This window comes from Malus domestica, chromosome 15 (assembly GCF_042453785.1).
Source record: "Malus domestica chromosome 15, GDT2T_hap1".
NCBI lineage: Eukaryota > Viridiplantae > Streptophyta > Magnoliopsida > Rosales > Rosaceae > Malus > Malus domestica.
Window position 1 is genome coordinate 7,663,535 of NC_091675.1, and position 27,967 is coordinate 7,691,501.

Below are 27,967 nucleotides of genomic sequence, written 5' to 3' on the forward strand. Positions count from 1 at the left end.
TCATGTGAAGTAGAATTTCAATGTCTAATTTGAGAGATGAGATAAGGCCACACCTCGAATTCGAAGATGTGACTCAAATATCGACTCTCTTCGCCTGCTTTCGGAGGCGAACGGCCAGTGATCCAGAGATCTCCGATTAGGGAACCTCCTGTTTTGATCGGAATAAAATTTGGAATGGCTACCGCGACGATAAGAATCATTTGAAAAATGACTCGTAAATTAAGCATAAATTGATACCGACTCCTCAAAATTTGGTAGCTTCAACTCCATTAACAACCGCTTATGAATCTTTTACTGGATTACATTTATCTCGAGCTGTGGTTTGAAACCAAAATTCTACGAGTGTTTCATTTCTTTGCAGACAAAGCAGTTCTTCATATGTATGCATGTAAGGAGTCAAACAGTGTCCTTGTTTGATAAGTACGTTGTGCCTTTGCACCAAGTTGCCGAAAAACAAAAAGTAATTACATACTAAATTACTGTCCAAAAACATCATTAGTGAGAAATTGATCAAGATTGCAAACAAGGAACATAGAGGGAAAAATAATAATCATGTCCTCGTCCACCTAGGCAAGAAAGAATGTACAATCCAGATGTAGGTTATCTTTTACATGTAAAACCACTCAAGAGATGAGAGCCACAGCAAGCATCCCAGCATCCCATCCCAGTGCCAATCCACTTCCTGTGTCTTCCGATGGATCTCGTTCTTTCCTTCCTTCCTTCCTTCACTTGTTCTATTCTAGTTACGCCCTGCCAGAAGATACAATACACGTCGTATGAAATTGATAGATGTGCTGTAAGATGGGTTTATTATACGAAAGACGAGAGCTTGAGGGCGACGAAACCTAACGCCACACAGAAAATGAGTCGGTCTTTTAGATATTAAGGCCCAGATTAGTTTGTGAAACAACTTTCTATTCTGTGAAAACTAGAGAGTGAACGAATGTGTAAGCATACCTAATTGTCATAGAAGCGAGAACGACGTCTACGGGAACTGCAAATAAAAGAGAAATATGCATAACTGTTAGGTAAAGCCAAGAAATAAATGAATTCTACAATCTTTTACGGAAGTTAAACAAGAGCCGTAAAGCTCAGCAGTATGCACATGTGCCGGTACTGAGCTCTCCAAGCTGCACTTAAAGAGATTCCTATTGGCACAATCAGTCCAACAAGGAAATGAATCAAATGGTGCATTTGTATAAGGGCATATCAGAAAAGATGGTGGATTAGATTTCTCGCCGTAGTGTAATAGTCATGACTTTAACTATCCATGCAAGAACGATGATTGCTCGGCGATACATAGCATAACATGATAAGTTACAAATTTCATTTTAAAGAAACATTACAGACCTGCGATAACTAGAGCCACCTCTGGAGGGGCCAGTTGTACTCATAAACTCATCATCCATCTCATCTGCCCTATACTCTGGGAATTCAACAGATGTCACAGAACCTTCATCAGAATTTGAATTATCATAGCTTGCTCGGCGACTTCCTCTTCTTGTGTCACCAACTCTTGACCTTCTTCTGTTTCTAGAATTCCTTAAGTTATCGAAAACCTGATATAAGATGCAGGAGGTCCACCAGTTGCGTTCATCCCCATGGAAGTCCTCAAACTCATCCCCAGTCTCATCATCACCATATTCAATCACATAGTCTCCTAAAACCACCCCGCGAGGGACTTCTGAATGTATAGTGCTCAAAACATCTATGATCTCGGAGGACTGCTGGAAATTTTCCCAATCAAGCTGCCGAGCAGGATCAATCTTTGAAGGACGAGAATGAGGGTGCTCCAGCTGAGCATGTTTTTGTAATTCCAAATACGAACCCATAAATGTACAGCGATGCTCCTCACAACAACGCTTCTTCACATCGAGTTGTACACGAGCCTTGTCAACAACAACCCACCCAGTAACTTCCCCCCTACACAAAGGACAAGTAGGCTTGCAATCATCTTCTGATGCCTTTGGCTCAGTATTTTCCGCAGGATTCACAACTGGTTTTGAAGGAGATGACATACCATATGCACTTTTGAAGCGGTCTAAACAATTGGAGTGTAAGTGGTCTGTGTCACAAACAAAAGGACGGCACCCTTTCTCATAAGATGAGCACTGAAGTAGTACACTGTTGTGAGGAAAGTCCAAACATATAGGACAATTCACGTCTTCCCAGTTTATATTTAACTCAATATCATCCATATTGATTAAACAGGGTTGAAGCCCTCTTTGATTAGCTTCAAAGGCCATGACGGGGGATATTGCTTAGAATTAACACAAGCACATGGCATGCGCCGGATCAGAAGCACCACTTAAACAATGGAAACTCTGAGCATAGACTAACCAATCTCCCAGGTTAAAAGCCACTGATCCAATATGATAGCATCCTACATGAGGCTCTGCACAGTAAAGGATCACGGTAAGTATGAATGAATAGAGTACGGCAAAGCTAGGAAGATGAAGAAATGCAAAATTGCTCACCATATTCTACACTCTTTGGAAAAAGAAAAAAAAACTTCAATAACCTAGAATTAAAAACAAAATTTCCGATGACTATGGCTATTAAAGCACATTAGAGGAACCATATAAATGATATATATTGAGAAAGAGGGACCACGCACGCGAGTTATGAGAAGGATGAGTTTGTAGACATTACTCTAACAAGGATCAGTTGTAATGAGCCAAGTAAGACCAGTTTTCAAAAAAATATACTGAAACCAGTACAACCCATCAAAAAAACTTTCTGTTAAATTAGCATATTACCAAAAAATTTATGATCCAAATGCGCAGCAAGGTCACTAAGGAAAGTAAAGTATGTTCAGTATCCTTTGAATCGAAAGGAACCAGGTCAACCGTATGGATTTAGCTAAGCACAGTAACCAAACAACATAGAACACAATATATATAATCTCAATTCGTTTGTTTCCTTCTTCTGATTTGGTTTTAATAGGTTACGCTGTCTGCTTGTCAAATTCTCCAGGTTGAACGTTGATTAGTTCAACCCTTAAGAAAGTCAACAGAAGCAAACAGCCATTACAGAAAATCAATTTCCACAAGCGATTCCTTAAACCTACTTAATCAATAATATATCATCCAATCAAATTCAACAACCAAATATCTTGACACATTAGAACAAGCAAACCCAAGTAACTATATCGAATTAGAAAACATCGATTAAGCTGCATGGATATTAAAAATAAATTAATCAGCCCAAAATCATTCAAATTAAACAAATTGATTAACATCCAGCATAAACAACAAAGAATCACAGTTGTTCTGACAAAATATGAATTAGAACCGGTTAGTAATCACAAAAACTGATCAAACCAAAACATGGGTTAATCAGTCAACTGAGAAATCAGTGGTGAAAAGTTAAAAGATGAAAACTTTACTCTAATGGATATCCAGTAAAATCAACAAAAACCAATAAAATCAACCCAAATTCACAACCAAAGTATCAATCAGAAAGGGCAAAAAAAAACCCAGAAAACAGAGAGAGAATTGGGAACCTGGGTCTCACCTAATATATAAGAATCTTCGATTGAAATATGGGGGAAAACCCAAAGTGGAGATTGAGACCAAAGAGGAGGATACAGAGGGCCTCAGGAACGAGAGAGATTTTATTTTATTTTTTTGGTCTTTGTTTAAAGTTCTATGAGAGTAAAGAGAGCATCATTTCTTGGTCTCTCTTTTGTTTATGTTCTGTGTGTGATTGGGAGAGGTCAGCTTTGGGAGGAGCAGGTTGGTAGGGTCTCTCTCTCTCTCTTTTCTATTTTTTTTCTCCGTTTTCTTCTTTTCCAAAAGATGGATATATGAGATTTTTCAATATTCCCATCACACGAAGTGGTACATCATGTATCCCTATATAAATAATAGGTTATGTGTGTTAAAGGTTAATAACTTAAAAATTAAAAATTTTCACCACTTGCATAAAAAAACGTGTTGTACCATCCGTATTTCCGTCGCAACTACAAATTTTCCGATATATATACCGAGTTCCGTTCTTTTGATCACTTGGTAATTAAAAAAATTCATGATCATCCATTTTAAAATTTGTTAAGGGGTAAGATGTAAACATTCAAAGCACGTTCACTCCACTTTTGATATCAATTTAACAATGAGTGACCACACATTTTTAATTAATCAGATGATCAAGAAAACGCTTACGTATATCATAAATATTTATATATACAAGGTAAAGTTACACATCGATTTTTCGAGTAAATGACTGTTATGCCCTTTTGCTTTGACCAAAGCTCATGTGAGAGTGACAGAATCCATTAGCATTCACACTTTGTGATGTGGGGAGTGGAGTGGACTACATGGAGAGTTTTACTTAATTCAGCAAAATTATGGACAATTTGTTACTAAAATTTCACAGTAGTTTAATATGGATATGTCGACGCCGACACCTGCATAGTATGGTGGTTTATATATATTTTTTTTATTATGAGAAGAGACACGAAGAGAAAGGGAATGAAGAGAGCAGAAGGAGTTAACATGTAGTACTACAGTGTGGTGATATTTATAATCGGTTTTGCATGTATTTTAATTTTTTTTTCTTTTTATTATTCTTTATTACAATATCCGATGTGATTTGTTTTAATAACGTTTTTCTTTTTCTTTTTCAAGTTAAAATATCATATTTAAAAAAAAATAAAAATAGTTTTATTTTAAATTTTTTTTCTTTTTATTATTCTTTATTACGATTTATAATCAGTTTTATTTTGGGCTGAGACATATTTATAATCAGTTTTGTCGACGACTAAGTAAAAGATAGTTTTATTTTGGGCTGAGACATATTTATAATCAGTTTTGCATTTATTTTATTTTTTTTTCTTTTTATTATTCTTTATTACAATTTGGTATGTGTGAATTTAATATACGATGTGATTTGTTTTAATAACGTTTTTCTTTTTCTTTTTCAGGTTAAAAAATCATATTTAAAAAAAAAAAATTTATATGGTTGATCAAACATGAATTGAAGTTATCTGTGATGATATTCTTCTTTATTTGGAACTGAGAGGTCTTAAGTTCGAATCTCGTAAATCATGATTTCAATACCAAATTAGATTGTCCGTTGGGTATGGTTTAGTCGAATTATCTATCTTCTTAATGTAAAACTATATCGATATACTTAAAAAGAAAAAACATTAACTGAGGTTGACAAAAAAAGAAAGGAATGGATTGACTTTCAAAAGGTAGGCGTGTGAAATTGTGATTTGTGAGGCGACGGGTTGTGCCCACAGGTTGGCGGTACTGCATTTGCATTTGCCTGCCTGGATAGTCAAGCCTCCTCGCACAGTCGCACCTTCTCCAAAGTCAAAAGCAACTCTTTTGTCCTTCTTTTCTTTGGCGTAAAACCACGGACTAAAATATTTACGTTAAAATGACATTCTCAGCGTGTAACATTTAATACTACGAGTTTTATACAAGATTTAACTGTTATAAAAATTTAAAATTTTTATATGTAAAATATAATTATTAATTTTACAGATCACTCATAGCGAAAGAAAAATTAAAAAAATACAGGATATGACTTTTAAATTTTAATTTTAGGTCGAGAAAATTTACGTGCATAACATGTGACACATAAAAATGACTTTCACAATACATGCGCACAATCTTGATATTGTATATCAATGAGACGCATGTGTAAACTTTATTCACATGATGTTGTATGAAAATACGTGGTGTCTTAAAAGCGGATAAATACTGTCGAATCAGATATGACAAACCTCTTTTACAGTTCAGTCACAATAACAGTGTACTTATATCAACTCTTAGTGTTCAGTTATTGTGTGAGAATTGTTCATATAACCACAACAACCTCAAAAAAATATGCATATAAGAAAGTGACATTGGTGGTTTTTAGTGCTTAAATATAAAAATAGTTATGTTTGGAGGAATTAGACGTGCAAGTGTTAAATGATGATGATTTTCATGATTTTAGTCCCATTGTTTAATTAGAGAACAATTCAAATAACACGGCAAGTGGCTGATTCCAATATCTAATATTTTAATTACAATAAACGAATGTGAAAGAAGAAGCCAAGTCGATTTTATATATTTATTTGCTCAATTATTTAATTTTCTTTTTCATTAATATGCCATCAGAAGAATTTCATAGAAGATCCCACGGTAATATCATGGATTTCATCTCGTGCAAACGAAAGAGTTGAGAAAATTTATATAATCAATTAATTAATTAATTAAATAAAAATGTTTTACGAGGAGCAAACGATAGTCAGCCGATATTATTAATTAATTTATCACAACGTGGAGAAATGATTCTTTTAACTAACTAAGTTCAAGCTGTGACAAGATTAAGAACCAATACTCACGGACTTCTAATTCGGAGACCAATAATTAGGCTAAAATCTAGAAACCAATCCTCCTACGACTGCAGTTAAGAATAATTACTGTAAGAATGGAGGATTTGAAATGCCGTCGGATGCAGGGATAAACGCAATTAAAAAAAAAATTATACACGAAACCCTGATTAATTTTCATTTCACGTAATTATTTGAAAGAACCAAAAAAAAATTGCAAATTACCTATAGGTCCTCAACAAGGTACAAACCACTTGGTGTGTGCATGTGTATATATAGTTTATGAGCCGAGACTGCTGAATGCACATACAACAACCGAACCTCGAAATTCCTATCAAACCCCAAAATTATGCACCACTACCAAAAACTGACCTAATCCCCGTAACCGTGCGCGAACTACTTCTGCTCCTCTATAATCCGGGTTACAACACCGACAGCAATGGTGCTTCCTAACGCCCTTAAAAAGGCCCTCCCAAGGGCTCTGGAGTTGGAGAACTCTTCAACACAAACCGGTGCATGAAGACTGACCTGAAATACGGGCAGGAAAGGATCGGAATAATGTTACTGTTACTACCAAAAGTACCGTGAGGTTAACCTGTAAACTGTAAACTGAAACAGCAGCAATGGTTTTGATTTTATTCACCTCTACGACCGCGCTCTGCTTTGCAGTAAGACAGCGAGGAGCCTTTCTTGTCAGTTTTCCAGTCTTTGGATCAAGCAATGATGAAATCTTTACCACTCTCGCAGCCTCCTTCGCGTGGTGTATGTGGAATTCCAACTGCTCATTCCAGACGTATTATATTTGATTTCCACAAAAAACAGTGGCGCAAAAAGAAAAGTAAAATTTTCATGCAAATGAAATACACACCTGAGAACCAATTAAAATTGGGGTTGTAACATCCAAAACAAGCACCTTCAATTCCAAATGTTTTGCAACTGCAACCGGAAAACTAGGGTGACAGAGCACACCTCCTGCCATCACACGACCTCCATCAATGCCTTGCAGAGTAACAGCCACATTGTCCCCAGCCCTTGCAATTGCACAAGCCTGAGAGTCACGTTCTAACAAGCGTACAGTCCCTGATTCTCCCGAAGGCATAACCAGAACCTACACAATTCACCAGGTTATGGTTATGGTACAAGGAAAGATACAGGAGTGGTAAAGCAAACGAACTGTTGGCTTATATTAGATGTACTTGAATTTAATTAAATTGATTACTTGCATTAGAATATGCATGAGCCTGTCATCTAATCATACGGACAACTTTCTCCAGCAGGTAACATTAAAAGAGAAACAGACAGCCAGTTCAATAGCTCATGTCCACCAAACCCAATGAGCAACAAACTGTGGTATATAAGTACAATAAATTCCAATGCAACCAATTGCATGAATGTATCACTTAATCTTGAACTACAAACTGTGTATATATGTATAAAAATTCCAAAGCAATCCAATCGCGTGAATGTATCACTTAATCTTGAACTACATCAAGACCTTCCTTAACTGTGTTCATGCGTAAAAGTTGTATGACAATGTCACTTTTCAGAATACCAACATAGACCGGTCTGATAAAAGGACAATTTTCCACATGCATACATGTGAGCTGTACATGTGTGTGAAAATTCTCAAACAGAGGAAATATCTATGATCTTAACCGATTCAATGAACTATTAATATGAGAAATGACAGATGTGTAGTCAGATTACTTATGGAAACTTCTAATACTATCCACCAACATACCTTGAATCCACTTCGAAGAGCTCCTGCTTCCAATTTACCACAAGCAGACACCTGTCCTTGTGAAGAAGATTTGATGACATCACATATAGGCATCAGCAATGGCTTTGAAAACTCTCTTGTAGGAGGTTTGAGGGAATCAATTGCATCCAACAGGTAAGGTCCACGGTACCTGCAATTCAGTTACCTCAAACTATTTTCACTCACAATATCAGCAGCAATAAGGAAAAGTTCTCCAAAGTTTTCATTAAGAATGCCACGATTGTCTACTTCTTCAGGCGAGCTACTATCAACATGAACTTTTGATTTTATTACATGGGGCCCTACTGAAAATGAACCTCACATAAAACAAGTTGCTATCCCGTTATTCTCCTTACAGTGGCTTCTGAATGATATGAAAAGTTTTCATAAATAAAAAGATGAAGATCCTTCTAGTGGGTGAAAATGTTTTTTGACGCAGAACAAAGCTTGCTTTGAGAGGCGGAGTTTGAGATAGAATAGGAGAGTGAGAGAAGGGAGAGTGAGGGAGGAGGGTGAGTAACATGAAGAGAAACAAGTAGACCAAAAACTTCATAATGAAGCCCAGAATTTAGCTAATACACAAAGTTCTAATTCTAATATGTAAAATAAAAATGAGTTAGCACCTACATTTCGAATAAAGACAACATTTCATCTTTTATCCATCATCAGCAGTGATTTTAAAGTGATGAAAAACAAGTGCACTCACCAAGACGATAAACGGACATCAGAAGGAGCTGCTACCAAATTTTGATTTTCCATGGCACTCAATGGAATCCAAGACACCGAAGAATCTCTGAAACCACAGGAACGGAGAAATGTTCCAAGTGTCTGTCTGATCAAATCAAATCGATCCTTGGAGTACTCAACAATATCCATCTTGTTAATAGCAACTATAATTTGATCAACACCAAAACTTCTAATAAGTTGTGCATGCTCCCTTGTCTGTCCCTTGCCAACATCCATACCAGCTTCGAATGCACCAACAGAGGCATCTATGAGAAGTATTGCAGCATCAGCTTGTGTTGCCCCAGATATCATGTTAGGAACAAAATCTTTATGGCCAGGAGAGTCGAGCACAACAACATGATATTTTCTGGAATCAAAGTATGCAACAGCCACTGTCATAGTTATTCCTCTTTCCCTTTCTTCGGTACTCTCATCCAATGCCCAAGCATATGCGAAGGACCCCTTTCCCTGATAAATCATGAACCCAATTTGAACACGAGATTCAACCTTCAAAAGTACTCAAATAAAAAATTGCAATTAGATTACCTGCAAGTTTGCCTCTTTCTCATATTTGTGCATTTCTTTCTGAGATATCCTTCCCAAAAGGTGAAGCAACCTACCAGAGAGTGTTGATTTTCCAGAATCAACATGACCAACCTACAATAACAAGTGAAACAAAAATTGGCTCCATTTCCTATCAATTGGCAGTAGGAGGAAGACAATGAGTTGGATTGTAAGACCATAATCTAGCGGGGCTTACTATTGCAAGATTCAGTTGAGTCAGTGTATCTATAGCTTGGTCAGGAAGCATCCACTTCTCAGGTTTATAGTCCGCTTGTGAACGAGATTCTCTAACACTAACACTATTAGAATATCCAGATCGAGCATCCAAAGTCATGTTTTTCAAGCCACTGGTAACACTCTGTGACTTGCCCCTAATTTCAGAAGTGCTCTCAACCCCACTGTCACGTCTGCTTGTTGGCTGCGAAGCAGATGAACTCTCTGAAAATTTACCATTTTCTTGTATAGTAATCGCGCCACTACTTCCATGGTGATAACTAACTGTCTGATTCTCCAACTGAATTTCCTTATCTAATCTACCTTGTTCCCTTTTTTGTGCCATTGTAGATGAACTACCTGACCATTCAGCACTTGATTGTGCACTAACTGCACTACTCTTCTTCGCAACATTTGGGGAAGCTTTTGAAGATTTCAAGTCAATAACACCAGCTGCAAATAAAACATATTAGAGAATCATATCAAACAATTTTATCTCACAAAAAGACTAATAAAAGTACATTTAGAAAACTGACCAATATAGCTTGTTTTCTGAAAAATAGATACTTCTAATCACTTAGTGCACTAGAAAGGCATTATATGTCAGTTACCGTAGCAGACTTCTTCTCAGTCCAAAACCAACCAAAGAAAAAAAATTAAGAGTCTGAAGGAAACCCATTGTTGAAGACCCCCAAACAAATTCAAACAAAGCAAAGTTTTGTCCAGGTTTTGGCAAGGACTTTTAGATCACTTATATTGAAAGTCTGGATTACATATATTATGTTATAAAAAATCTCAAATTTTAAGATAGCTTTCTTCTAGTCCATAGGTTACTATATAATAATACGGGGAACCTTTCTGTGTGGACTGTAAGTTGTGACAAAAAAATACCCACATTGGAATTTTAATAATATAAGAAAAGTATACCTTTTGAACCTGTTTTGGAGGACCACAATCCATTATAAACCACGTCATCTGGGGATGGAACATCAAACTTGAAAGGAGCTGTATCATCAAAGCAAGCAAAGTTAGAACTCAGAACATATATGCCACAAATATATATAATGACATTCTTTAAGCAGTAAAAGATGGTAGATGCTTGGATTAAATAGTATCTCTCAACTGTGAAAATGGTGATGTTCTAACTCTACTCTAAATCATCTTTAGGAAAAAGAGTGCAGACCTATATCAATACGGTGTTTGTTATGAACATTAAAAGTGTTAAGGAATTCATGAATAGGTCCTTTGAAATCCCCAAGCCTGTGGAAGTTATTGCCCTCTTCTATCATAGAATCATCTTTCTGCTGATGAAATAGTACAGCCTGTTTTGGCTTCTGGTGCGGCAATGATGCAAAAATAGACTTGGCCATTATGGATACTCCAGAATCTTTGCATCTGCCTTCAACTGCATGAAAGAGATTTCTAAAAAGGGCAATGAACTTGACTTTTATTTTGTTTTTTAAAAGGCATTAAATTGAAATGAAATCTGAGTAACAAAGACTAACATACAAACTGTTCCTTAAAAAAGATGAGATCTACCCAAAGGGCAATGTCATATAATATAAGATGAAGCACGGTATCCTTTCCCAAACCAACAAATACAGGCAAAATCTTCTTACATAAAAAAAATGAGAGGAGGGTTTAGGCAAAGGAATGTCCTTGCCACACAGAACTCCCAGGAAATAAAAAATAAGAAACTCACAGAGTAGCTCACAAAGGTTTAGGATACACTTAATACCTGTTTTATTATCTCTATTGCTTTTAGACAAAGGGTTGCGAAGAACCCCACAAATGTCACATGCAGACGTATTCTCTTCATTATCATACGTGCAAATGGAACAACTCCAGACCTTAGGCCTTTCAGTTTCGCGCTTTGACTCAACTGCTTTGCCTGTTACTGCAATTACCCATTCAGCAGCGGATATAACAGTTAAGATGTATATATGTAATGGCTGTAATTAGTAGACGAACAAGGTAAAGAGATAAATAAGGAATTTTTTGACAGAGACTTGGCATTTGACAAACTTAGCATTTTTCAGATTGCAAGGTAGTATGTCATTATGTGAAATCTCAAATACTGGACAAACAAACATCTTCTACTTCTAGATTGCAAAAGTATATTTCAAGATGAAAGTGAATTAAATCTTTGTGTATTTTTGAAGAGTGAACCAACAAAATAGATCCATCAAACCAAATATACACTACCAAAAATGGAAAGATGCAAACTAAGAATTACTTCAAAGCTGTAAACTACCATGCAGATTCAAGGACAACTTTGGGTGAAGAATGAAAATAAATTCAAGTAAAACGATCACTAACCATTCTTTTCTATTCCGTACTCATCATCATCATCATAATCATAATCATGATCTTCATAAGCATCGTACCCGTCATCATAATCAATTCCGTAGTTTACTTTACGAGGCATGGTCCTATGGAAAGAACTGGCTCAATTAAAAACAAATACACATACATATAAAAAGTCAGTAACCACAAAACAAAATCAGCAACATACCCAGTGCATACACCGCCGCAGCCCTTAAGACGGGTTGATTTACTAAACGTGCCTTGATCGAATCCACAACAATGCTTATTCAATGCCGAAAACTATCGCACGAGTTTGAATTCCAGCTGCGAAATGAATTGCTCTATCTCTCTGCCACATGAATGAAGCTGCACCCAATCACACGCAAACCTGAAAACAATCAGTTGCCTATTACAAAATTGAAATGCTCTGCTTTCTAAAAAGAAGAAAATCTGAAAAATCAAAACTTGAAGCAAATGGGAGAAAATAAAAAAGCAAATTCAAATCAACAGCTTTCTCAGCAACCACAAGTTTGGAACAGCTTGTTAATTACGCATTTATGCCGAATGAGAAATTTGGGGGAAAATTCAGTAAAATTCGATGAATTTATACCCCAAAGTAAAATCCGATGAAGAAATTCCAAGAGAAGCAGTGGCGCCCATTGAAATTGGATCAATTGGAATGCTTGGATGGGAGAATTAGGGTTTACCTGGTGCAGCAGGAGTAGTGAGGAGCAAGGGGAGAAGATCTGAAGATGGTACTTTTTTTCCTTTTCTTCTTCTTCTTCTTTTCCTGTGATATTGGGACTGGCTTTTAGGGAGGAAACTGAAGGAAAGAGGTTTCCTGAACCTCCTACAGTCCTACTACTAAAATTTTCGGCCAAAAATAAATAAAAATCTTTCCAATAAAAACTTTTTTCTTGTCTTTTGGTTGGTTGAAATTGACAAAACCGGAATTTTGGGGGAAAAGAAATTGAAATTGGATATAATACCTACATGTATTTAACGTAACTACCATATCTTCACACATTTTGCTTCAAATTAAAACTCATTTAACGGTGATAAATAAAGAGTGAGCATTACTATCACTTGAATGTGGTGAGCAAAAATGCACTCTTGTGTATATGCCTATTTTGTTTTTTTTTTCTTAAATGAGAAGGAAAGAGAGGGAGAGAAAGAGATAACTTGGAAATTGGGGATGAGTTATTTTTATTTTTTAAACTAGAGATTTGTTAGGATCGTATGTAAGTGATGTTTAAAAAAAAATTGTAAAATTTAATTTGTGCAAAATTACTTTATTGTCCATAATTTTATTTTGTGATAAAAGATAAAAATATTTTTTCATCCTCTTTTAGTTGACAAAAAATGTTTCATTAATATTTAATTTAGATTATCATCTAAAAGTCATATTTAATTCATGTAATATATATATACATTCTATTAAGAGAACCTTCCTTGCCAACTTTTTTTTCAATTTTGCTCTCACTTTTGATATACACTAAAAGAGGGGTAAAATAGTAATTTTCTACCTTTTGACAAAATGACTATCATATCCCTATTTTTCCTATTTTACCTTCTTTTTTTTTAAGAAAATGACAATCATATATTTATTTTTCTAATTTTACCCTCACTTTTGATACACAATATTTACATAAGGAGGACAAAACAATAATTATGTAATATTAAAAAAAATATGCACTTATTAAGAGAAATTGTTCATACAGATAAAGTGTTGTGCTAGTGTGTGTGTGTATTAAAAGATCAATCAAGCCATTGAGATTAGTAAGTATTTTAGTAAAGTTTTCCAAATAAAATGGAAAGTGCTAATCTATTTAAGGTTGGGAACGGATGACAACGCTTCTTCTAAACCATTTTTTATACATTTTTTTTGTGGCGTTCACTCCATAATGTAATTCAACGATTCGAACTTTTTATCATTTATGCCTTCTCTCAAAGGTCATGTCTATAAAAAAAATCACTCAAATTTGAAACCATATGATTGTTAGATTAAGAGTTTATGGTTTCTTTGTAGAAACGTATTTGTCTATTTTCTTTATTACAAATGAACGTCTTAATAATTTTATATTTGTCTAATTTTTTTCAAGAATGATATGAATGATGTTATAACTTATAACTCGAAAAAACGGTCCTAGTACTAATAGTACCCACAAGATTACTTGATCTTCAACGACTCTATAACGATCTCTGTCGTTGGTTCTAGAATTAGACAAGAATTAATTACACATTTGACGTATTAATCATAGAGTTTAATGGGTGTGCCTATTCTAATTTAATGTGCGCATCAAACTGTAATTACAAATATTTGGTAATAGTGTCACTACTACTTCAATTGCCCCAAAAGGGATAATATTTTGTGATTTGCCCCAAAAACTGCAACTGGTTTGCAGATACTTTTTGCTATACCATATAACCGTTCGTATACAGATACAGTGAATGTCTATCATTTACAACGTTTGCAAGGCAATTTACAACTTTGAGGTAACAGGTTCTCATCCGATAAAAGTGTAAAGATTCGTGTCGTATAATACTCGTAAGTCGGATTACGTTTTTGAAGCCCAACTCCAAAACTTGGTCTATCTATCAGATAACACCGAATCAGTCCACGAAAGCATCAGATCTCGTATAACGCTGGGGAAATCTGCAAGTCCGAGCACAGGATTTTGAGATATAAACACAAAAGTTTGGAAAAAAAATAATCGGTTTCCTTGTGCCACGTTATAAACAATCTGGCAAGTAATGTTACTTGTAGGTTTGTACCACATTGCTTACCACATCTCTCGCAAAAATGAAACCCACTGATATAAGCGAATCCACTTGAGATTCGGCTTTTGTAAAACATACGATTGCAAATACTCTAATTCGTAGACTAAAACTTGAGATTAAAAAGGGCAAGATGAAGTGTTTTTACCTCGTGCTACTTCCATTGCAACTGACGGTATGTCTATCTGATCTTCAACGAGTCTATACACATCCACAAGCTAGAGAGAAGACACATTGACAACATAATTTATCAAAACTCAATTCTTGGGTCGTTATCTTTTATTTTTTTACGAAAATAATAGTTTTGTCAGATTTTCGTACCTCTTCAATGTGAAGCCTTGAATCTTCCGTCAAAGCAAGAATAAGCTTTCTACGAATTCCTTCATCAAAAATGAAAAGGCGAGCTCCATCTTTGATGGTGTCAGTGAGGTCCAGTTTCCTACTAACTTGCAATTCTCTTGACCGTTGCCTGCAAAAAACAGCCCAAGAAAATATAGGGTTTTAAACTCCTAAGCAGAAGAACAAACAAATAGGCAAGCAGGCCCATGAGCAGATACTGACGTGTCTACAGCTTGGAATGCAGGATTGCTGCTCATCTTGGTCACGTTTTCTTTGGCCAGAACAATAAGGTTTTCTAGCCGCTTCCATTGGAAAACACCATCTTTAAATAGTACCTAAAACCAGAAGCATATTGTCAAAGGATTTCTATTTCAGCAAAAATAGCTTTAAACTAGTTAATCGGAAAATTCCTCTAAATCAATATAGCTGTTCCTGTGGGCAATACTGCACGTTTCATTCGCAGCAACTTTTTATTTTTCTTCCTTTTTTCAACTGCAGAGCAAGTTAAGGAGTACGAAGGGTTCTTGAATGTATTTGGATTGGATGTGATTTAAATTCAAGTTATTCAACTAACAGACTTCCAAGTACATCACATACATAATAGCTAGGTTTGAACTCACCTGTATGAGGCGTTCACGGAGAGCTGGGTTTGGATCTGTCAGGAGGCGCTTTGCCACATATGGATAGGCAACCTGTTTGACTGAATAATGTCAATAATAGTATGGGGAAGGAAAGCATGTACAACACAGATGGCTATCATTGCAATAACAAAATTTGCATATGAGATATGAGGTTTCTAAATGTAAAACATGGCAGGCACTCCGTCGTAGCATATAAATAGCAAAAGTAACCTTTAAATAAAAAATTCAACATATACCACAGGGTTGAATCTATTACGGAAAACTTTTACATGCCGAATAACATCAATTAAAAGATATGATACCCACAAAAAGTATGAAAAAAGATCCGCCTTTACCTCAAGAAACTTGAAGTCTGGCTGCAAAGTAAAACAGATGCCCTCTTGAGTCAATAAAGAACGGATGACAAGGGAAAACCTCTCCGGGATACGGATGGGATAGTTGTAGACTAATTGGTTAAACTTCCCTGCAGCAGAGCCAGCAAAAAGCATAGTGCATGTCAAAAATAAAAGGAACTAACAAAACGCAATTATTCATTTCCCTCAAAGCATCAGAAAACCCTGCAGGCAACTAAATCGTAATAGAAAACATATCAGCAGTCTGCACACGCACACACACACACATGCACAATGAATTTGAATGCAATGTTCTCTTATAAGAATCAGGTAACTCCCAACATTACCAGGTACCCCGACATAAAATTTATAAATTTGACAAGCTAGAGCAAAGGCATCATACAATTTCCAGTTAAAATCTTAATATTAGAGAACTAAAATCAACCTTGCCTAACTCTTGCTTTCAGTAGACACCCTTACTGTTTGCTGACAATAGTGAGGTGTTCTATAGGATACTCTTGTCAATTTTTTGACAGTGAAAATATTATAACAGCAATAATACTTTGTATTCTTTTATTACAAAACATAGTATGAGGTGGCTCTCTGTAAATCTATAAACCCTTAATCGTGGTGAAGCCGGACCAATGTAGTATAATGCCAAGGAACTTTAAAATTATGCTAAATGTCATCTTTATACGGTTATAGTTCTTACATCCCCAAGCAAATGTGCTTCAAATATTATGAGTGTCCCAAATGAACATCTAATGATTCTAAACCACAATGTATATTATATAATGTAGACAAGGGAGATGCATTCCCAAGTTCCAGAGTTCTAAAACAACTAGATTTTCCATGGAAAGAAAACTAAAAACAGAAGTAAAAGTAAAGACTTTAGGACATGAAATTACCGGTAACGCTTCGAAAATTAAAGTCAGACAGTCCTTTTCCAACAGAGTTCTGCCATATCGCTTCTAAAGCTGGAACAATAGGAGAGACATCGGTCCCAGGAGCCAAGAAGCCAAGTCTGGTGAAATCATTTGCCATCTCAACATAGTCCTCGTTTACAGCATGGACAACAGCGTCAATCAAAATTTGTTTATTTTGCTGAAAAAATTAAAATATAGATCAATATGTAGGACATGTAAATTAAGATAAACTAACGTTACTAACCCATAATAAAAAAATAGCAGATATAAAACATTCTATTTCCATAAAGACAATAGAAATGCAATAGGTTTGGTGGCTGGGCTGTCATGGTCCATGTATGCATAGTTACAATGTTATGTTAACCCTCGTGGCCATAAGGAGAATTGAAGATTTCAAAATTTAAAAGAGTATATTACAATACTCTGAACTAAGGGAAAGTGATACATCTTTGTATCTTGGCCGTGTATGCTATGGAAAGAAATACCCTTTTATATTGATTTCTCTCATTGACCTCAATAATCAACAAAGTGTCAGATGCCGATGTACTAAAGACAAAAAAAAGGGGCTTTACTGCTCTCTCATTCATTAATCAATGCCATGGAAGTATATATTTCACCTGACTAAGCACAGCAACATTCCCAAAGTCCACATATGCAATCCGCCCATCACGCATGGCAAAAACATTTCCAGGATGTGGATCCCCATGGAACAACCCAAATTCCAGTAATTGCCGCAATGCGGCACTGACTCCAACCGTTAAGAACCCATTCACATCAATACCAGCTTCTTTAATAGCCTGAAATGCGGGGCAGTTTATTATTGATATAGATATGATAGCTCATTGCTTTAAAATACCGTCTTTTATCTTGACAATCATACCCGTGGGTTAGTGCACCGAATGCCATCAATCCACTCCATCACTAGAACACGTGAACTACAAAGCTCTTTGTAAACTAGAGGAATTTTGACGGTAGGATCACCTTCAAAGTTCAGAAGAAAATCTTCAATATTACGGGCTTCCTGTTTAGAGGAAAGAGAGTTGGAGTACAAATTAGAAAGGTCAAAAGAAAAAATGGCGGTTTAAATTGCATTGAAATGACGATGTTAATGAGGCCATAGGCATAATATAATGGCGCCAAAGTCCAATTTTTGTCCTCCTATAGCACAGGTCTGAAAGGTACCAAAGTGTAATCAAGCTCCTCCAAAAGCTTCTCACCAAATTCATCAACAATCAGCTCAGCATTGCACCCCAGTTTCTGCAGACTGATGCCATTTAAGAATGAAGCAAGAGTTCGGAAAAGAAAAAGATCCCGATAAATTATAGGTTCTATTTGCGGCCTCTGAACCTGTAAGTGAAAAAAACATAAATTAGAATTTTTTTTCAACATTTTTGCCGCAGTAATGTTTTCAGCATTGTCACAACACATTAACTGTAGAGCTGTTAATGACCTAAGAAAAGGTCCTTTGGTAAACCTTAATAGCAACTTCCTTGCCAGAGTCACGTAACGTAGCTCGGTATACTTGACCTAAACTGGCAGCTGCTATCGTCTGAGAAGAAATTTTACTGAAAACAGCTTCGAGGGGTCGCCCCATTTCTTCTTCTATTATGTCGAAGGCAACCTGAAGCAATGCATGCCATGTGCTCGAATAAGTTAAGCAAACCTCACACAGTAGAAGTGTCTCATCACAAATGCAAGCAACTGGAACCAATAACTTTTTGGTAAATTGAGATTTTACCTGATTGGGGAAGGGAGGAACGTCATCTTGAAGAATGCACAGTTCGTTCATATAATCTTCTCTGATAATATCAGGTCTGTTTGCGAGAACCTTTCAATACATGGGTGAAATCAGGCATGTGTTTAACACAAGAATATGAATTTAAAGATCTGTTCATCAATAATTATTACCTAAATATTAGAATTAACCTAAAAATCGTAATCCCAAATGCATAAAATCAACCACAATGAATTCTCGTCTTTCAATCTTTTTAATATATGTAGCATTACATCTAAATTTTTAGATCTCAACATATTACATCTTCATTGAATGATCCATCTTATTCTAATTAAAACGTGATAGTAAACCTACGGTTGATGCATTATTTTCTGTTATTTTGCTTTGCTATGACAAAGTTCAGTTTTGCAGTTAATCCAATGAAAGTAAACTGACATATTTAAGCAAAGACAGAAGGATATAACTCGTATGAGTGAGGTTCAAACCTGGCCGGCTTTAATGAAAGAAGGCCCCAAATCACATAGGAGGTTTCTAAGCTGCCGAGCACGATCTGAAACAACTTCTTCGTCCCTTCCTACGAAGTAGTCATACGCCAAGGTAGACCAGTACAATCCCAAACTCCACACAATCTCCACGCCCCTCGAAAGTAACGACACAATTGCTCCTCTGGATTTCAACACCGTATTTCTCACCTAATTATAAATAACATCAAGAAATTCATGCCAAATTGAGTACAAGTGCCTAACAAATTCACACAAACAAAAAAACACATCCAATTTTTAACTAGAGGATCATCCGAAATCAAACTCGAGTTCAGTTCAGAAACCTAACAGATAAATTGAATTCCAACCAGGCTTGATCATTTGCATATTATCACAAGATTAGGATAAAACTTCACTAAAATTTACAAGAAATTAATAAAATATGAGAGATAAGTTTACTGAGCTAGAGTTCAGTTTCATACAGTTTCTGGACTGTACTTGCGAAACGGCACGCAAACGCCGCGTTCGAAGTCGAGCTGCTCCATGGCGGCGCTAGGTTTGGTCAATTGCCCTTCTCCCGCAGACGCCGCCAAGCTCCTCCGCGTTTCGATTGCGGCATTAGAAACTCGGAATCGCAACGGTTTCTTGCCTCCTCGCATTCGGAGCCTGTAATCAAACGACGCCGGAGCCTTGGACGGCGCATTTCTACGGCTCGGCACAGTGTGAGCTCGCGAGCTCAGATGCTGATTGGCAGGGAACGGAGTCGCGGTTACGCAATTTACGCAGAGCAAATTCATGGATTCTGCTCTGGGAATGGAGGCTGAGAGAATCAGAGAGTGAAATGGGAATGGGATGAACTTTGATGGTTAGGGGGAAGAGGAAGAAGAGAGCAAGTGAGTAATAACGACTTCAAAAATCAGTTGGAAAACTGAAAAGATATTCATATATTTCTTTGTGTGATGGATGGGAATCCACATACAATTTTGTACGGGAAATGTTATGGATTAAGTTCAAACGTGTGGGAAAGTAGCTCTCTAAAAGAGATGAATCCGGTTCCTCTCCGCATCAACTTTGTGAGAATTCCGATAATTCGTAAATCGTTATCGTTTATCGTATATCGTGCGATAGGATATTATTTTAATTTTATATTTAAAATTGAATATAAATAATATCTGACGAAAACTGACCGTACGATGTACAATAAACGGACACGACTCGTAAATCTCGTGGGTCATCACAATGAGAATTCGGATAAAATCTTATTGGAAAAGTCAACTTGTGGTCATTTTTGGTTTTTCCCTTTTATAAATATCTTACATATTTTCAGTAATTACACCATAAGGGAATTATCTTAGCACTTCAATAGAAAATACGTTTTTAGTGCAGAAAACACGCTCTACTATAAGAGTAAATTGTAACTATGATCCTTTAATTTTAACTCAATTTGAGTAATGGTCTATCAACTAAAAATTAATTATCATTGGTCATTCAACTCATCAAAACGTGTAGCTATGGTCCCTCGACTAAAAATCCATTACCATTGGTCCCTCAACTTTAATTCAACTGGATAAATGGTCTCTTAACTTTAACATAATTGTAGCAATGGTCCTTCCGACATAACTCATTTTAACAAATTTTTTGATGTAATTGACGAAAATGACCATAATTACACACTTTGATGAGTTGAGAGACCCTAATTATATAAATGGTTATTCCAACATAACTTATTTTGACTAAATTTTGATGAAATTGATGAAAATGACTATAGCTACATATTTTGATAAGTTGAGGGACAAATGGAAATGGATTTCTAGTTGAGGGACCATTACTCCAATTTGATTAAAGTTGAGGGACTATTACTACAATTTACTCTTACTATAATTGCATAAAAAAATGTTGGTGTATTTTCTGTGCGAATTCAATTCTTGTTTATGCTTTAATATAGCTGCAAAAAATAATTATGTTTGTGCATTTTTTATGCATATTCAATTTTCATTGATTCTCTTCTCTAATAACTAATTATCAAACTCACAAAAGCTTTTGCTTTGTTAGAAAATATATACGGTGTGTTGTCTGTTACGTGGTTCGTTATTGGTTTTTCTGAGAAATAAGACAATTGATTGACCAAAATTATGTGGATTAATTAGAGACTAACAACTCCATGCAACTATGGGCATGGAATCATGTTTTCGAACTCAGAGTGAGTGACATATCTAAGTAAAGACATTTTCTCCAAGTGAAACACAAATTTCTAATTTATATACCATTTCTTCTAAATCTAAATGACAAACAACAAATTATATGAAAGTTGAAGAAATGATATGTTTATTGGGGTTTCCTACCAAGCATGACCAATCTGAGTAACAGATATCCACATGAATTTGTTTCTCCATTTCACATGATATAGGGTTACATTTTATTAGTATTTTTTTTTAAATTGACTATTTTTTTTGCATATAAATTTACACTTAAACCATCTTCAATGGTTGGGCCAAAAGCCAAATATTTTAGCCCGGAAAATTTAGCTTTTAGCCTAGAAACAGCTTTTATACTTCAACCGTTCTGGCCTAAAATTTTATGTACATGACAAATAAAATATCAAGAACAAAACTCACAATTTTTGTGGCGCTCCTTCCACTAGCCATGCCAACCATGACTATCTCTAAGCTTCATTTCCATAAAGTGCATGCTTTGTTAATAGTCTTCCACCGATCATAAACACCACCACCATCCCGCCCGCTGCCATTGCAGTTTTCTTGAAACTTTGCAATGATTTTATCCCACAAAACCTTCTTATTTTGATTTGTGCCAACTGTACCATCTTCGCTAACAGAAACTCATGCTAAGTATAAAGCAACATTTTCCTCACAGGTACAATTATGACCTCTAATATGCTATATTGCCATGTTGAACAATTTGGAAATGGTAGAAAGATAAATTGTAAGAATTGTAAGAGAAAATTGAGTTTTGTGTGGATGTTTGAACAAATACATAGGTATTTATAGAGTTTTGGGGTGAATTTTGTGTTAAATAATTTTTTTTAATTATTTTAGCCATTTGATTTAAATTTGGGCCGTTATATATATATTTTTACCGTTAGATTTGATTATATTCGATCTTAGCCGTTGGATTCAATGTATTTTAAAATAACATATTATAAAAAAATGAAATTTGCATCTGGACCGTTGGATCAACCAACGGTCCTTAAATCACAACCCTTGGATGTAATTATAGTTGTTGGGAGCCCAAGTGGGTGGCCGACACACGGCCTAACAGAGGGGCCCACCATGTCGAGAAACCCTTGTAGGCGCACTCGTGGGGCACGTTGGAGCATGGATGGGCCGAGACTGGCCTAATTGCTAGCAAGTCCACTCGCATAAGGGGGGGGGGGGAATTTGGGGGAAAATTTAGCATTTAGCCCACTATTGGAATTGTTCTTATGGATGATTATTTTTATTTGTTTACAAATAATAGCGTTGATAATTATCCTAAAAAGCAGTTATTTGGCTTCCGAAAAAATTTGATACATATTTTGCTAGTTTAGAAAATAAACAATTGATGAGTGTATAATGACATACTACTTGTAAATAATAATTTTTTTTCAGTGTTACCTATCATTGAATAAAGACGGATTCGATTTGGCCCGTGAAAGCCGTGTCTTCTTTCCGATACGAAGAAGATGAAGATTTAGCGGGAAAATAAAAAAGTTAAACAAGATTGGCGGGAAGAATACTCGCCTTCCTAAAGTTCTCATATAAAAGCATCAGTTCATCTCATACCGCCGCTTCCACTTCCTCTCTTTCATTTCCCAGATCGTTTTCTCTCTCCAAGGGTTTCAAAGATGTTCTCAGGCTCCCAATTCGATGCCACGAACGCCTTCTCCGGCGGCGGTTTCATGGCTTCTCAGTCCACTCAATTCGGCGATTCCACTCCCTCTCCGGCCAAGGTAACGTTTCCCTTCAATAACTGTGAAAAAATGAAAAAATCAGAGTATATATTTAATTAATTATGTGTTTGAAGGTTATTTTGCTTGAGTTTTGTTAAAATCCGATTTAGGGTTTCGGCGAAGTCGGTGTTTGCTCACTTTCATCTCAATTGTTGCCTTTGATTTTTGTTGTTTGATTGATTTTGGAAGTATTTTTGTTGTAATTGTTGTTTCAGAGACGCGAAACTCACGGATTGGTTCCGGTGACGGTGAAGCAGGTTAGCGAAGCCTATCAGTCCGGTGACGAAAAATCGAACTTTGTGATCAGCGGGGCAGATGTTGCTAATGTATGTATGCACCGTTTTTAGTTTCATCAGGATTTTATTGTTTGTCTCTCATAACAATCAATTTAATGGCAAAAAGAGAGATTTTTGGAATGTTTCAGTTAATATGATATTTGGTTGGTTTAGGTATCGGTGGTTGGGATGGTTTTTGACAAAGCCGAAAGGAACACTGATGTTGATTTCACTGTGGATGACGGAACAGGGCGAATCAAGTGCAGAAGATGGTAATTTTTTGCGTTGCCCTGTTTGACTGAGTTTATATTATCACATTGTTAACTGTTTTGAAGAGATTATTGCGTTTTGGTGTTCCAAGCAATGCACAATCTAGCAACTTAAGCTAAAAATGGATATATACCTGAAATGTTTTAAGTTTTGGATCACTCTGTTTCTTAACAGGGTGAATGAGAATTTTGACTCCAGAGAAATGCAGGAAATAGAGTAAGTTTCTCTCCCTATCATCAGTGAGTTCTTCATTGAAATTTTGACACCTTATATAGATATCTGGATTGTTGAGTGACCAAAACATTGTGACGTTCTTATAATATAAGTCTTGATTTATTTTGCAACAGAGATGGAATGTATGTTCGTGTTAATGGACACTTGAAAGTCTTTCAAGGTGTTCGACAGATAGTTGCCTTCTCTGTGAGGTATGGTTATAGAAAACTTTCTTTTTTGTATAACTCTGAGTGCCTGTAGATCTCGTTGCGCCAATGCATCATATGGCTAATTTGGATTTTCAATTGTAGTAGTATGATAACAGGAGGACTTGTCACATATTAGTATTTGTACATTGTATACGCACAGGTGCACTGTGCATGTAAACACATACCAACATTGCATCTTATAAGTTTGAAGCAAGATAATGATGGATTTGTAATAGTGGAGATGTCTTGTAACTACAGAGATTTTGATCTGGCTCTAAAATTTCTTAACTTTTTGGGAGATTCCCCTTGTCCTCTAAGTTATGTTGAAGTCTTTGGCCGTGTTTGTAAGTGAGGTTCACTAATCTAAAGGAAGAAATGGATGACAACTTTCATATTTTTATCTAAGTTGAAGGTTACTCATGAAGAAAAGATATCCCTACTTATTCCCACAAAAATGGTATAGGATTAAAAGGGAGAACTTTTCTTCATGAGTAACTTGAACAAAATATGGAAGTTGTCATCCATTTCTTCCTTCAAAATGCCTTCAATGTAGTGAATAGTCCTATCCACGTCAATTTTAACACACGAGGCCTTTGTGCGTAATCAAAGATGCTAAATTTTGGACAACTGTTCTAAGAAAATGTATTGAATTTAATTTTGGATAACTGAGTAAAAGTTTTTGTCAAATATTTTTTCATTCATCAGTTTTGGTTGTAATTTTTCTGTAAGGCAAGCATTCTGTTATTGTTGATTTACTGCATGATTGATGCAGACTAGTAGTACTCTTTTTGGATGCTTTTGTTTATCATATTTTTTATGAATGTATGATTGTTTTGTATGATGCTTTGTTCATACTGCCTAATGACCACTCATACTAAAATCAATAGTACATGCCTTGAATTTGTTCCAGGCCTGTGAAAAACTTCGATGAAGTTGCTTTCCACTTCATTGAGTGCATACATACCCACCTACTGACATCCAAGTTACAGGTATCATTACTATTTTGAATTGATGGAAGAATTACTTTGTTTTGTGCATTCATTAGCTTGAAGAGGAATTTGGATAGACTGTACCTCATTATTTGTTAATTTACTTATGGTGTATTTACATTCGTTAAAGCTGCAAGGGAATGCTGCCACTCAAGCTCAGCCTATGGACTCATCTCTGAACACTCCTGTGCGGAGTGGGTCAACTGGATATCAGACAGCCCCGTCAAACCAAGTATGTTCTCTGATTATGAACAATTACATCTCAAACTATCTTTACTTGTTTAGCAAGCAATTAATGTTCAATTTTGTAGTTCTCCGGGCAAGTTAGCGTTGATGGACTAAAGAGCTGTGATCAGTTGGTTCTTGATTATCTGCAGCAGCCTTCAAGCATGTGAGTCACAATTTCACTGGGAACTTTTTTACTCATTTTGGTTTTCTTAGTGTCACGCCTTTTCATGTAAGATGCATTGGCTGCGGGCGCTTAATTTCAACTTTTTACTGTGTTCAATTTTGGGACTTAAATTATTTTTATTGCAGTGGAAAAGAAAAGGGGATACACAGAGATGAACTTTCCCAGCACCTGAAAGTTCCTGTGGGAAAGATCTTGTACACCCTCTCTCTCTCTCTCTCTCTCTCCCTCCCTCCTGGATTAACTTTTATCTTTTTGTTCTTACGCTGAATTTCACTTCGCTATTCCAGGGAAGCTATCAGATCTCTTGAGGAGGAAGGCTTAATATATTCCACGATCGATGAGTTTCACTACAAGTCAGCAGCATATGGTTAATATTCGTCATGAATTTAACTGTCTGTAGGATTGCAAGTACTTCTATATGAGTGCTGTAATGCATACTTGTCTTTCCATATCTAAAATATATCCCTGGATCTTCTGGTGGGTTCAGTATTGAAGTTCAATTAACTGCCCTTGCTATTTTGGTTGATCATAAAATGTTATTTGTGAGATAACAAGTTCAGTCGTTCACTGATTTCAAATAGCTGTCCTGATAACAATTTCAGTAGTTTACTATAGTCATCAAGGTCTTGAAATCAAACAGGACGTGGACTCTATAGCTATACTTTCTTTCCCACTGTTGACTCTCACTCTTCAAAGCGTGGATGGACCTGTTGCAAGAAATATTGGGCTTGTCCCAAAATCCTACTACCTCAGGAAGCAGAGGATTGTCTAATTAAAATCAGTCTTTCCTACAATATTTTTTAACAATCAGTCTGAATTAATCAAGCTACAATTTTCTGTTAATTACAATCAGTTAATCCGTGATTCATTTCTAGTAGTCTAACACTGCATGCGGTTTTGTGATAAAAAATAAGGTAATCTTCAACTGATATGGTTAGAGGGTATAAGGTGAAAAATAGTCCGAAATGATACAAAAATTGACTCTAACTGAGGGTTAGACCAAAGAATTTGTGAGCCCCATTGGACCATATTTCATCCACCAGGCTAGCGGGTTGGTCGAAAAGAGCCAGCCAGCCAGCCCGTCTCCAGCAGCCCAAAACAGGAGGGAATATGTGCGCCCAGCTCACTGAGACCGAAATTGCACAGATTCCAAAGACAATAGTCCCAGCTGAGAGCGAAACATGGCTTAAAATCCATTAATGTGGACCACTCTTTGCAGGGCACGTGTCGTCCTTCCTCAGAAACAATGATGCCTCTCTTAAGAAACTAGATATGTTGTAATTGATTTCTTATTATTCACAGAAACAAGATTACATTCTTATACACAGTGTATATCACGATCCTAGTTAGTTGCCTATAATCAAGGCTAACTAGAGCTAAATAAGGAAATAAATCACTAATGAACAATTTACAATGGTTGACCTAATCAATCCGGGACATCCTCTTTAACACTCCCCCTCAAGTTGGAGTGTATATTGATAACACCCAACTAGGTAAGTAAGACTTCAAACTGGACTGAACCCAGTGCCTTGGTAAACATGTCAGCTGGCTGGTCCGTTGTTCGTACATAGACTGTTCGTATCATCCTTCCTTGAATCTTTTCACGCATTACATGGCAGTCTATCTCTATGTGCTTTGTTCGTTCATTAAATACCGGGTTTTGAGGAGATGTGCAAAGCCGCTTGGTTGTCACAGAATAGCGTAACAGGTTGTGCATGTTCTACTCGCAAATCTGTCAAGATGTTCTTCAACCATGTGACTTCACAACACGTAGTTGCCATAGAACGATATTCTACTTTTGCAATGGAACGAGACACAGTGCTTTATTTCTTTGTCTTCCAAGAAATTGGCGCTTGACCAAGTAAGATGCAATAACCAGTTATCGATCTTCTGGTGTCCTTACATCGAGCCCAATTAGCATCACAAAATGCTTGTAGTTGTAATGACCATGTGGAAGGAAGAAATATTCCTTGTCCAGGAGCTTGCTTGATGTACTTTAGAACTTTGTGTGCTGCTTCAAGATGTGGCTGTCGTGGCTTATCCATGAACTGACTTAATACATGAACTGCATAAGTTAGGTTAGGTCTTGTGATGGTCAAATAGATTAATTTGCCCACGAGTCGCCTATATGAAGACGGATCACTTAGTAATTCCCTATCTGCTTGTGTGAGAGATAAATTTTATTCCAAAGGAACCCGAGAGGGTTTGGCACCAAGAAACCCCGTGTCTTCTAATATTTCCAACTCATATTTACGTTGACATAGAGTGATTCCCTTCTTTGATCTTGCAACTTCTATCCCCAAGAAGTATTTAAGCTGCCCCAAGTCCTTTAGTTTGAATCGTGAGGAAAGGAATTGCTTGGTGTCTTCTATCTCTTGCAAATTATTCCCTGCAAGTATCACGTCATCAACATAAACCAACAAGGCTATGAAGCTACCTTGACGGCTTCGGACAAATAACGAGTAGTCAGACCGTGATTGATGGAATCCAGCAGCCTTGAGAGCAGTGGAGAGCTTGATAAAC

The 27,967-nt window shown here is 36.3% G+C and overlaps 4 protein-coding genes across 8 annotated transcripts; 1 reads left to right on the forward strand and 3 right to left on the reverse strand.

Annotated features, from left to right (window-relative positions):
• Positions 1-443: 443 nt before the first annotated feature.
• Positions 444-3,774, reverse strand: LOC103456106 (uncharacterized). Of its 2 annotated transcripts, none has more exons than XM_008395741.4 (4): positions 3,517-3,774; positions 1,351-2,395; positions 958-994; positions 444-750 (listed from the first exon to the last, which is right to left on the reverse strand). In XM_008395741.4, the coding sequence occupies exons 2-3, from the start codon at positions 2,244-2,246 to the stop codon at positions 958-960; spliced, it is 933 nt and encodes a 310-aa protein (XP_008393963.2). In that variant the 5' UTR covers positions 2,247-2,395; positions 3,517-3,774; the 3' UTR covers positions 444-750. The 2 variants fall into 2 exon arrangements, with proteins under 2 accessions (XP_008393963.2, XP_008393964.2); XM_008395742.4 differs by having other exon boundaries at positions 444-845; positions 3,517-3,735.
• Positions 3,775-6,480: 2,706 nt separating this feature from the next.
• LOC103456107 (uncharacterized) lies at positions 6,481-12,772 on the reverse strand. 4 transcript variants are annotated; one of them, XM_008395744.4, is made up of 13 exons: positions 12,605-12,772; positions 12,106-12,263; positions 11,910-12,022; positions 11,329-11,487; positions 10,774-10,995; positions 10,518-10,595; positions 9,574-10,043; positions 9,360-9,470; positions 8,794-9,281; positions 8,070-8,238; positions 7,197-7,436; positions 6,972-7,106; positions 6,481-6,856 (listed from the first exon to the last, which is right to left on the reverse strand). In XM_008395744.4, the coding sequence occupies exons 3-13, from the start codon at positions 12,016-12,018 to the stop codon at positions 6,725-6,727; spliced, it is 2,313 nt and encodes a 770-aa protein (XP_008393966.2). In that variant the 5' UTR covers positions 12,019-12,022; positions 12,106-12,263; positions 12,605-12,772; the 3' UTR covers positions 6,481-6,724. The 4 variants fall into 4 exon arrangements, with proteins under 4 accessions (XP_008393966.2, XP_008393965.2, XP_008393967.2 ...); XM_008395743.4 differs by having other exon boundaries at positions 12,106-12,285; positions 12,605-12,758; XM_008395745.4 differs by lacking the exon at positions 10,774-10,995 and having other exon boundaries at positions 12,106-12,285.
• A 1,444-nt stretch (positions 12,773-14,216) lies between these two features.
• LOC103456109 (protein ACTIVITY OF BC1 COMPLEX KINASE 1, chloroplastic) lies at positions 14,217-20,129 on the reverse strand. The gene is made up of 14 exons (XM_008395747.4): positions 19,613-20,129; positions 19,134-19,340; positions 18,652-18,741; positions 18,388-18,534; positions 18,096-18,260; positions 17,794-17,934; positions 17,531-17,710; positions 16,896-17,091; positions 15,991-16,118; positions 15,635-15,706; positions 15,237-15,349; positions 14,997-15,144; positions 14,824-14,893; positions 14,217-14,553 (listed from the first exon to the last, which is right to left on the reverse strand). Exons 1-14 carry the CDS (start codon positions 19,925-19,927, stop codon positions 14,489-14,491), a joined length of 2,037 nt encoding a protein of 678 aa, XP_008393969.2. The 5' UTR covers positions 19,928-20,129; the 3' UTR covers positions 14,217-14,488.
• Positions 20,130-22,673: 2,544 nt separating this feature from the next.
• Positions 22,674-26,022, forward strand: LOC103456110 (replication protein A 32 kDa subunit A). Its single transcript, XM_008395748.4, has 10 exons — positions 22,674-23,076; positions 23,292-23,402; positions 23,526-23,623; positions 23,796-23,837; positions 23,969-24,046; positions 24,954-25,032; positions 25,163-25,264; positions 25,344-25,423; positions 25,570-25,638; positions 25,732-26,022. Exons 1-10 carry the CDS (start codon positions 22,972-22,974, stop codon positions 25,814-25,816), a joined length of 849 nt encoding a protein of 282 aa, XP_008393970.2. The 5' UTR covers positions 22,674-22,971; the 3' UTR covers positions 25,817-26,022.
• Positions 26,023-27,967: the final 1,945 nt, after the last annotated feature.